The sequence below is a fragment of the Loxodonta africana genome, chromosome 15 (assembly GCF_030014295.1).
Source record: "Loxodonta africana isolate mLoxAfr1 chromosome 15, mLoxAfr1.hap2, whole genome shotgun sequence".
In the NCBI taxonomy this organism is placed as follows: domain Eukaryota; kingdom Metazoa; phylum Chordata; class Mammalia; order Proboscidea; family Elephantidae; genus Loxodonta; species Loxodonta africana.
The window spans coordinates 46,396,603-46,408,779 of NC_087356.1; the positions used below are offsets into that span (position 1 = coordinate 46,396,603).

At 45.2% G+C, this 12,177-nt stretch overlaps 1 protein-coding gene across 1 annotated transcript in view; it reads left to right on the forward strand.

Moving 5' to 3' along the window:
* Positions 1-10,764: 10,764 nt before the first annotated feature.
* The window catches only part of PAX8 (paired box 8), a gene marked incomplete at its 5' end in the record, with an annotated part of 28,119 nt that continues 26,706 nt past the window's right edge, over positions 10,765-12,177 (forward strand). Inside the window, one exon of the mRNA XM_023557005.2 lies at positions 10,765-10,994. Coding sequence (XP_023412773.2) covers positions 10,765-10,994 — 230 coding nt within the window. The remainder of the gene's footprint in view (positions 10,995-12,177) is intronic.

Here is a 12,177-nt window from a genome sequence, read left to right on the forward strand (position 1 = left end):
TTTTCATGATGTTGCTTATTGGTCCAGTTGTGAGGATGTTTGTTTTCTTTATGCTGAGCTGTAATCCAGACTGAAGGCTGTGGTCTCTGATCTTCATCAGTAAGTACCTCAAACCCTCTTCACTTTCTGCAAACAAAGTTGTATCATCTGCATAAATGCAGGTTGTTAATGAGTCTTCCTCCAATCCTGATGCCCCATTCTTCTTCATATAGTCCAGCTTCTTGGATTATTTGCTCAGCATACAGATTGAATAGGCATGGTGAAAGGATACAACCCTGACCCACACTTTTCCTGATTTTAAACCATGCAGTATCCCCTTGTTCTGTTCAAATGACTGCCTCTTGATCTACATACAGGTTCCTCACGAGCACAACTAAGTGTTCCAGAATTTCTATTCTCCACAATGTTATCCATAATTTGTTTTGATCCACACAGTCGAGTGCCTTAGCACAGTCAATAAAACACAAGTAAACATCTCTCTGGTATTCTCTGCTTTCAGCCAGGATTCATCTGACATCAGCAATGATATCCCTTGTTCTATGTCTTCTTCTAAATCTGGCTTGAATTTCTGGCAATTCCCTGTCAATACACTGCTGCACCTGCTTTTGAATGATATTCAACAAAATTTTGCTTGCATGTGATGTTGATGATATTGTTTGTTAATTTCAGCATTCTATTGGATCACCTTTCTTTGGAATGGGAACAAATACGGATCTCTTCCAATCAGTTGGCCAGGCAGCTGTCTTCCAAATTTCTTGGCATAGACGAGTGAGCACTTCCAGCACTGCATCCATTTGTTGTAACATCTCAGTTGGTATTCCATCAGTTCCCAGAGCCTTGTTCTTTGCCAATGCCTTCAGTGTAGCCTCGACTTCTTCTTTCAGTACCATAGGTTCCTGATCATATGTTACTTCCTGAAATGGTTGAACATCAACCAATTCTTTTTGGCATAGTGTATTCTTTACATCTTCTTTTGATGCTTCCTACATAGTTTAAATATTTTCCCCACAGAATCCTTCAGTATTGCAATATGAGGCTTGAATTTTTTCTTCATTTCTTTCAGCTTGAGAAATGCTGAGCGTGTTCTCTTTTGGTTTTTTATCTCCAGGTCTTTGCACATGTCATCATAATACTTTGTCTTCTTGAGCTGCCCTTTGAAATCTTCTGTTCAGCTCTTTTACTTCATCATTTTTTCCTGTTGCTTTAGCTACTTGATGTTCAAGAGCATGTTCCAGGGTCTCTTCTGACATCCAATTAGGACTTTTCTTTTCTTTTCTGTACCTCTTGCTTTCTTCATGTATGATGTCCTTGATGTCATTCCACAACTGGTCTGGTCTTTGGTCATTAGTATTCAATGTGCCAAATCTATTCTTGAGATGGTCTCTAAATTCAGGTGGGGGATACTCAAGGTTGTACTTTGGCTCTCGTTGACTTGTTCTAATTTTCTTCAATTTCAGCTTTAACTTGTATATGAGTAATTGATGGTCTGATCCTCAGTCGGCCCCTGGCCTTCTTCTGACTGGTGATATTGAGCTTTCTCTGTTGTCTTTTTCCACACATGTAGTGGATTTGACTCCTGTGTATTCCATCTGGCAAGGTCCATGTGTATAGTTGCCGTTTACGTTAGTGAAAAAAGGCGTTTGCAATGAAGAAGTCATTGGTTTTCCAAAATTCTATCATGCGTCTCTGGCATCATTTCTATCACCAAGGCCATATTTTCCAACTCCTGACCCTTCTTTGTTTCCAATTTTCACATTCCAATCACCAGTAATTATCAATGCAACCCAATTGCATGTTTGATCAATTTCAGACACAGAAGCTGGTAAAAATCTTCAATGTCTTCATCTCTGGCCCTAGTGGTTGGTGTGTAAATCTGAATGATAGTCATATTAACTGGTCTTCCTTGTAGGCTATGGATATCATCTTTTCCCTGACAGCGCTGTACTTCAGGATAGATCTTGAGACGTTCTTTTTAAGGATAAATGCAACGCCATTCCTCTTCAAGTCATCATTTCTGGCATATATATATATATATATATAGTCTTAGGCTGGGTTCTCTAGAGAAGCAAAACCATCAAAGTGTATAAATATATAGAGAGATTTTATAGCAAGGAAATAGTTCAAGAGGTTGTAGAGGCTGGAACAGCCCAAGTCCGTGAATCAGGATAGAGGCTTCTCCTGAGGCATATAGCAGCAGGGGATGGTGAACTGAGGGTCAGCAGATTGGAGAGCAGGGCTCTTGTTCACAGGCCATGAAGATCAATAAATCTCAAAGATCAGCAGGTAAGACCACAGTTAAGCTGCTAGCTCAAGTCCCAAGAACTGGAGTCTAGACAAACACGAGCCAGCTGCAGGAATGAGCAAGAGCCCACAAGCCTTATCAGAATATCCACTTATATTTAATGAAGGCCACAAGGCCAAGGAAAATCCCTTTCAACTGTCTGGCTACTCACAGCAGATCCCATCATGGGGGTGATCACATAATATCAAATCTCAACATGGAAGTGATCACAACATTACACAACTATCAAATCACTGAGAACCATGGCCTAGACAAGTTGACACCAACCTTAACCATTACACACACACACACATATGTGTGTGTGTGTATACATATATATATATATGTATACATATATATATATATGTATACATATATATATATATATTTAGCAGTAACAGTGGAGGAAGAGAACTGCATAGTCCAAAGATATAAGGAAACAGGAGACAGCACTCTCATGGAAACTTCTTCAAGAGGGAGAACATAGCACCCTCCACCCACCCACCATCCATACATCACCACTCGTTACCAAATGTTTGACCATATGCTAAGCATGAGGCATATGGTGAGTTGATTTGTGAATGGGAAGGGAGGAAATGGAAGAAATAGGAATAGCAAATATAACTACTTTTTGAGAAAATTGGTCGAAAATGATAAAAAAGGGTTTTGTAGTCAAGAGGAGAACATTTGTTATTGTTTGTTTGTTTTTGTTTTTGCTGACAGGGAGTGGGGACTGAGCATAGATAAATTTCATTGCATTTGTAGGCCCAGGGGAAGGGAGAGGTAAGTAATATAGAAGGAATAGGAGGATAATTTAGGGAGTAAGGTCCCAGAACAGGTAGAAGGGTGAGGGGGCAATGAGGAATTTGGTAGCACCTTTGCCTGCTGCCATCTCTTTTCTCCAGTTACCCTTAGGAGAAGTCTAAGGCACAGAGATACCAAGGTGCGTGCAGTGAGTTGGGGTAAAGCCCAATACAGAATGTTGCTCTCCAGCATGCCAGCTCCTTTCATCCTTAGTCTAGAAGGTTTAATGTATCTAGGTGAGCCATAACCTCATGGATGCTGAATAATCCCATATGCAGACTTGGGGTAGAAGGTGGAATAAGAGCCTAAAGCAGTGGGAATCCATGGTTCTGTGATGCTTTTTTCAGGAGTGGTTTGAGGCAGAGACCCTGGCCTTTATTCCAGAAAAGCACCAAGCCAAGGAGAGCAGCTGGGAGGTTATGAAGGGAGATCACAGGCCTGCGAGTGACCGTGCTGGGAACCAGCAACAGCACTGGGCTGAGCATGTCAGAGACTGATTAGCATTGGCAAGGCCATGTCTTCACAGAAGGGTAGTAGGCTCAGCAGGATTTTAAGGGCACCCCAAAACAGCTATTGCCCCTCACACTACTGCCCTGCCAAGGCTCAGACTCCCACCTGATACTCTATTGAGTTAAAGCAAAAATTCCCAGGTAGTTTAATGGAAATTTCTGCAGAGTAATACATTGAATACTGCCACTTTAGCACTGGGCAAAGCCGTGAGGGATCAGACAGAAGGAAAAAGACAAAAGTGATAAATTATGCAACCTGGGGGTCCCACAGTGAAGAATCCTGGGAATTCATGAAATAACCATCACATCAGCTCCCCCCATTTACAAAGCATTTTTCTGTGACACGTATAGGTTTTTGTTAGTTGCCATTGAGATTGCTCCTGCTCGTGGAGACCTTACATATAACAGAATGAAACATTGCAAGGTCCTTTGCCATCATCACGATCGTTGGTGTATTTGAGTCCATTGTTGTGGCTATTTTGTCAATCCATCTCATTATGGGTTTCCCTCATTTTCACTGACATGTATATACTGAAGCATTAATTAAACTTTTGTGTTAGGTGCTACGTAGACAAAGACAGGGTTCCTGTCCTTGAAGAACTCACAAAGGAGTCTAAACAGATAAAGTTACCATTTGACGTGCCCAGTGCTATGATAGAGACTATTCACAAGACTATGGGGGCGTGGGAAAAATATCCCCATATCTTAAGGTACTGGTGGCGTAGTGGTTAAGTGCTACTACTGCTAACCAAAGGTCGGCAGTTCGAATCCACCAGGTGCTCCTTGGAAACTCTATGGGGCAGTTCTACTCTGTCCTATAGGGTCGCTATCAGTCGGAATCGACTCGAAGGCACTGAGTTTTTGGTGCGTTATAATAGAGGGTTTTTTGTTTTGTTTTGAATTTTTTTTTATTGTGCTTTAGATGAAAGTTTGCAGAGCAAATTAATTTCCCATTCTATACTTTGTACATGAAGTATTCCATGACGTTGGTTGCATTCCCTGCAATGTGTCAGGACTCTCCCCGTCTCTGCCTCAGGTTCTCCGTTTCCTTTCATCTGGATTTTCTACGCCTTCCTGCCTTCTCATCTTTGCCTTTGGGCAAATGTTGTTCTTTTGATCTCATATATTTGATTGTCCTCTTGGGTGTTATTTTTTATCTTATGGTCCCGTCTACAGTTTGGCTGAAATGTAGTCTCTGGGAATGGCTTCAGTTTCAGGTTAGAACGGTGCCCTAAGGCCATAATCTCAGAGGTTCCTCCAAACTCTCTCAGACCAGCGAGTCTGGTCTTTTTTGTGAATTTGACTTTTTGTTCTACATTTTTCTCCCACTCTCCCTGGGACCCTCTGTTGTGATCTCAGAGTGGTAGGTAGTCGTAGAAGGGCACCATCTAGTTCTTCTGGTTTCAGGATCACGTAGGCTGTGGTTCATGTGGTCTGTTACTCCTTTGAACTAACTGTTCCCTTGAGTCTTTGGTTTTCTTCACTCTCCTTTGCTCTGGATGGAAAGAAATCAATAGTTGTATATTAGATGGCCACTTGCAAGCTTTTAAAATCCAAGGCACTACTCACCAAAGTAAGATGCAGAACATTGTCTTTATGAACTATGTTGTGCCAATGAAGGTAGATATCCCCAAGTCTATGGTCCTTTGCCTTTAAGCCTAGAAACTTCATCCTATGAGGTCTTTGGTTATATATAAGAAGTTTCCGACTGTGTCCCTTGTGTGCTGTATTGTCTATATTAATATACATGCAGTAGCTACAGTCATGCATGTAGAGATATCCACAGCCAAACCTATATCTGCAGGTGGGTGTGCTCCCTTACACTCCCCCCCACACCTCTTTAGCATACCTATCAGCCTATGTTTCCATTCTTAGGTTATTGCCTGTTAATACTATTGTGCAGGATTGTCTGTATTACAGTAATTACCATACCAAAAAACCAAACCCATTGCCGTGGATTCAATTCTGACTCATAGCAGCCCTATAGAACAGAGTAGAACTACCCCTTACGGTTTCCAAGGAGTGCCTGGTGGATTCGAACTGCCGACCTTTGGTTAGCAGCCATAGCACTTAACTACTACGCCACCAGGGTTTCCGTAATTACCATAGTTGCCCTTTATTCTTTTGTTCCTCTCAGTGACCTTTGCCTTGGTCATGTTGTGCTGACTTCCCTCACATTGTGTATTGCCTTTCTCTTCACCAATATAAACATGAATCTTCTATCTAGTCAGTAACCTTCCCTGGTAACCATCAAAGAATTTTTTTTTTCCAGTGAGTAAACCTTTTCTTGTTTTTTTATAATAGTAATTTCATATGATATTTGTCCTTTTGTAATTGGTTTATTTCACCCAGCATAATGTCCTCCAAATTCATCAATGTTATGAGATGTTTCACGGATTCAGCGTTATTCTTTATCGTTGCATAGTATTCCATTGTGTGTATGTACCACAGTTTGTTTATCCATTCATCCATTGATGGGCACTTAGGTTGTTTCCATCTTTTTGCTATTGTGAATAATGCTGTAATGAACATGGGTGTGCGTATGTCTATTTGTGTCATGGCTCTTACTTCATTAGGGTGTATACCTAGGAGTGGTATTGCTGGATGTAGCAAGGGTTTTGAGCAATGATCCTCTCTCTTTTCCTTTTCTATCACTATTCCTCAGAGCCCTATAAGGATGAAGAAATTACCAAAGAAAATTCTAATTCTTCCCAAAGGGTCACTTCTCCAGAGTATATATTTTTGGAGAGCAGGCTTCCCCTAGAGTTTCACAGAGCTCCAAATGCCCTTACTGTAAGATAAGCCCTCTACAACCCTGAGAAAGTTTGCAATCCCTTGCATCAATACCTCTGTAGTCAGGAACATGCTTGTCTCTGGCCAGGCAGTGTTGTCTTCCCCCTCCATGTCCACCCCTCCCCCACCCCCCACATTTCTGCAGAAGTGCCCCTAGACAACGCAAAGGGCCTTTGCTTATGAAGTTTCAAACCTCTTCCTGTTCATGCCTTGCCCCCAGCCCAACCATGGGGCTCCCACTCACTTCTGGCTTCCGGCCTCAAGGCCCACCTAGTCCACAGGAGCATACAAAGGTGGTCATACAATAGGCAGCCAGGCCCTCCCCAGTGCAGGAAGGAAGACTGCACCCACCTGGGGGCATTTGGTCGTGACTCACCCCGTGGAGTCCACTCCCCCACACCGGACACAGGAAGGACAAAAGCCTGTCTCCATTACAGGGACTTAGTTCAAAACCTCAAACCATAAGAGCTATGTTCACCTGTAGCCAGCAGACTTTTTCCTAACTCTCCTTCCTGTCTGTCCTACAGCCACAATAAGTGTCTTTCAATTTATTGAAAGCACCAAGACCTTGCCATGGATTTTTTCCTGTGGAAACATTTTCACTTGGTTGCCTCCTAGGCTTCCTCCCTGCAACCTCTCTCCAAACACTTGCAGGCTCCTTTAGCACCTGGGTTTACCTCTTTCAAGAGATTTCCCCCTTAACATGGTGATTCCCAACTTACCTGATTGTTTCCCCTAAAAGATTCTAAGTTCCTTGAGAGCCAGGATGCTTGTCTTTTTCAGAGTTGTAAACCTAGTGTTTTATACTTGACTCATGAAAGGTACTCAATAAATATGTACTAAGATGGAAAGAAATGAAAACCATTATATAAAACAATAAGAATAATTATTCACAGAAGACATTCTCTTAAATTTTCTGTACTAGCCATTGCCCAGCCTAAACCAATGGTTCTCAACACATGATCCCCAGACTAGCAGCATCAGCATTACCTGGGAACTTCTTAGAACCACAGATTCTTGGTGCCATCTCAGACCTACTGAGTCAGAAACTCAGGGCACTGGCTTCAGCAGTCTGTGTTTTAACAAGCCCCTCAAGTGATTCTGATGTACCCTGAAGCCTGAGAACCTTTGCCCTATACCTAGGGCCAGGCTTTGGCCATAACATGCCACAAGGTGAATATTAAACATGAGAAAAAAACCCATACACTTATCTCAATATTTTCAGCTAACTAGACACTTCTTCATCTTCATTCTCCTATCTTCTTGCAGATCACTAGGCACAGCACAGAAAGTTTTATTTAGCTCCATTTAATAGATGAAAACACTAGGGATAAAAGGAAGGAATAAAGGAAGGAGGGAGGGAGGGAGGGAGGGAGGGAGGGAGGGAGGGAGGGAGGGAGGGAGGGAGGGAGGAAGGAAGGAAGGAAGGAAGGAAGGAAGGAAGGAAGGAAGGAAGGAAGGAAGGAAGGAAGGAAGGAAGGAAGGAAGGAAGGAAGGAAGGAAGGAAGGAAGGAAGGAAGGAAGGAAGGAAGGAAACATCAAATGATAAGATTAATACATGCAGAGTCAGTGAAGAGTCTGGCCCAAGGCTCTTTCCATATAGCACAAAGTCACCTAGAGGCTGAGTAAGACTAAGCACAAAAGAATTCACAGTTTGGGGGGCAGAGGTGTGAATACACCCTCCCCTTCACACGGATGCCGGCTGCTCTAGTAGATAACTGTCCAGGAGAGTTCCTGAGGGTTTGGATTCCTAAGGATCCTCAATCAGCCCTTTAGGATAGATTCTTGGTGCCATCTCAGGACAGTGGCCTGCATAGCTACGTAGAGAAACAAGGTAGAATTTTTTAAAAGGCACAGCACAGCTACCCAATTCATTCCAATTTAAAAAAAAAAAAAAAACTTGTACCTTCCTAGTGCTGAAGACCTCCTCAAACTCTGTGGGAAGCCTTGCTTCCAGATGCAGAGGTCCTAGCCCAAACATGTAAGCCTCAGCCGACTAGGCAGCGAAAGTTCTGGAAAATGGGACGAAGAGGGACTGCTCAAGGTCTTGCCTGTGTTTGGGTGGCCGTTTGGCGCCGCCTTGTGTTCAGTGCCTGACTCAAAAGGGCAGAAAGGTAACAAGGATAGAGTGAGTGGTCAAATGGCTGCTGTCTTGCCCACAGATGGCCGCTGTGGCCAGAGAAAAGCCAGTAGAAGAGGCTCTTGAGTAGGCGTGGCCACTCTGCAGGCCACCTGGGCAGTGCTGAAAGCCCCTCTGGACGCCCTCCGAGCCCTGGTGCCCTCAGCATGCACTCCCTGGGACAACTTCCCTAGAATGCATATGGGTGGAAGCCATTCCCAAGCTCACCCAACTGCCTCCCCAAGGAGATGGCTTACAGTGTCCCTCCTGCTCAGGGTTTGACCAGCGGGCTTTTGCTCCTGACTTACTGCTCAAGCCAGAGCCTTGTAACTTTTTTTTTTTAAGGGAAATTGGCTGTTCTGCTGAAGACAGTTTGGGCCCCTAAGGAGACATTGCAAGGCAGTTCTGAATGTGCTAAGTCAGTGGGTGATAATGGGCACTGTGTGCCCAGCAAAGGCACTTCCCACCCTCTGCCATAAATAGTCTTAACTAATCAGTTAACACAAGGACCTAGCGATTGGATCGTCCTCCTCGCCTGCCCACTCCCTCCGACTCCCACCCCGAGGACTCCACCACCTCAACATCCCAGCCGAATCGTGTCCCTGGTGTGAAAAGATGCCCTTTATGCCCTGGCCACGACATGTCAGCAGAAGACTGCAGGGCCGTTCTCAAGGTACCAGGGTCAGTTCTGGCGGTAGAACTGGGCTCGCGGTATGATTGCAGCCTTAAGCCTTGGTTGGGTCCTGACTCCACCTCATATAAGCTGGGTCACATAAATCATAGACTTGAAATTGCTAACACTCTCCAAGTGCCAATCTCCTCATTGGTGAAGTGGAGATCTTGGCCCTGAAATTACCCCCATGTGGATCTAGGGATTTCATTGAATATGTTGGTAGATCTGTAGAGACAAGCACCCTCTTTCTTCTAAGCTTCATGCATGCTGTTCCCATGCCTGGGACACTTCTCTCCCTTCTCCCTCAGTTAACACCTCTTTATCCTTCAGTCTCAGCCTCTCCTTCTCCAGGAACCCTGCTATGGCCATCTGAGCCTGAGCTAGGTCCTCTCCAGAGGTCCCCTACCCCCTGCTCTTCTCCTGTCCCACCAGTGATCATGCAGTATTGTAATTGCCTGTTCTCTGGTTTGTGCTCCTACGATAATAAACCCCATAAAGAGCAACGATCACATCTGCCTGAGTCACCTCAGCACCGACAGGGCCTAGTACAGTGCCTGGCACAGAGTAGGTGCTCAATAAATATGTGTTTGAATAGATGGGTGGGCTCAGAATGAGATCCCAGCTGGGGTCGGAGGGAGAGGCTGAGTCAGGAAGGCAGCTAAGGCGCAGAATGCATTTACCATGGCACGTGCATGTTCTGCAGCCCATCAGATATGTCCTGGGCTCAGGGGCATGGGTACTAGTGAGGTCTCAGCCAGACATTTTCAGAGCCCTGGACTGTTAGGTCCCTGGGTGGCTCAAGCAGTTTGCGCCTGACTACTAACCTAAAGGTTGGCAGTTTGAACTCACTCAGAGGCACCATGGAAGAAAGGCCTGGCGACCTGCTTCTGTAAAGATTACAGCCAAGAAAACCCTTTGGAGCAGTTCTACTCTGTAACACGTGGGGTCACCATGAGTCAGAATTGAATTCTTGGCAATAACGGGTTTGGGGGTTTTGGACTGTTTGGGAAGAAACCTTTGGGGTCATTCAGGCTGGAAGCCCACAGGCAGAGCTCTCAGCCCCATCCCGCTCCACCTCAACCAGGAAAGCTAGGCTTTTATCATTTTGTGTTTGTGGTTCTCGACGTGATTTTGTCCAAAAACCTCGTTCTACAAATAAAAAGGAGAGAGAGAAAGAGATGTTTGAAAACCACTATTTAGCCCAACACCCTCATTTTATAGATGAGGGAACAAAGGCCCAGGAGGAGAGAGGATTTTTCTGAGGTGACACAGCTCAGTGTCGGTGCGTAAAGACCTAGACCTCTGAGTCTTTATGTCTGCTCTTTTCAAAGGGAGAGAAGGAAAAGATGGGGTGAGGAGCTGAAGGCCTAAGAGCAGATCGAGCAAACCCATGGGGTCCCCAGATTATAATGTCACCCTCTGGAACCATTAGCCTGATCCCTGAACATCATACACTCCCTTGTGCTAGCCTTCCTGGAAGGCAGGCACAGGAGAGGGTGGCAGGGGAAGCCCAGAGGGCTTGACAGCCATTCAGGTAACAGCTGTTCACAGGCAGGTATACACACACCACCTGCACTAATGGGCTAATTCCCACCCAGCTGCCCCGCCTGGCCCTGACCAACCGTCCCTGAGACTGTTGTCTCCCTTAGGCCATGGAGGGCTGAACCAGCTGGGAGGGGCTTTTGTGAACGGCCGACCCCTGCCAGAAGTAGTACGCCAGCGCATCGTAGACCTGGCTCACCAAGGCGTGCGGCCCTGCGACATCTCCCGCCAGCTCCGTGTCAGCCATGGCTGCGTCAGCAAGATCCTTGGCAGGTAAGCGCAAAATTCACCCCACACATCGCCTTTCTGCAGGGCTTTCCTTCTGCAGCCCACCCCGCAGCTGACCCTCTCTGGAATGCCAGGTCAGCTCCCTAGTGTCCAGATTTGGTACCGGGACCTGAGTAGGGTGTTCTGATTTTGGGGGGCTCATGTTTTCTTAGCCATTTCCACCCACACCCCCACATCCTGCTGCTCTTCTGTTTTTTTCTTGCCCTTCTTTCCTTCTTTGTCCATTTCTCGTTCCCTTAGTTTCTCTGTCTTCCCTTTCCTCCTTCACCCCATTTCTCATTTTCTATAGGCTTCTCTGCTCCTTCTCTTCAGGGGCAGATTAGCCAATAGGCAAGGTAAGCACGGTGCTTACCTTCCTTACCAGATCATCTGTGGTGAACAATTTCACATTTTTCACCACATCAAAGATTCTAGGTATGCCTGGCATCTGTCTCTCTCCCAACCCCACAGCACCTTCTTACAGAATCAAAGCCTCTTTTCAAATTTACAATCCCTGACAGAGATGGATGACCAAGTAAGCAAGGTAAGCATGGGCTTACTTGTGCTTACTTACTAATCTGTAGTCAACACATAGGTTTTACCACATCTCTATTCCCCAAATCTCCTCCCCCTGCAGAGACCTAGGGAAGTGGATCCACCAGGGAAAGGACACACCATCAGAGATGGCTGCCCAAGCCTAGCCCTTACAAGAAGGACGTCTGAGTTTGTGCTTCTAGAGCCGTAATTTTCAGAGCTCCTACAAAAGAATCATTGGGATTACTTGATTAAATGCAGATCCCTAGGCCCTCAGCCCAGGCCTATTGAGCCAGTCTCTCTGGGAGGCAGGCCTGGATGCTGTATTTCTTATGGTATGACCAGGTGATACTTATAAACACTAAGACTTGACAGCCACTGAACTACAAGTCCTTGGAGTGAGTCACAGCTCTGGCTGCACGTTACAGTCACTTGGAAAGCCTTAATTAAAATGAAAAAAAATCAGTGTCTAGATCCCACCCTATGCCATTAAATCAGAACTTCAGGGAAGGTGGGCTCAAGCATTGGTATATTTTAACTCTGCACAGCCAGAGTTGAGAACCACTGACCCAAAAGCTCAGCAGGAACCAGGAGCAGCAAAGGCCAACCTCTGTGCTGAGGTAGCCACATATTCTAATCTTGAAAGCTACTTCCA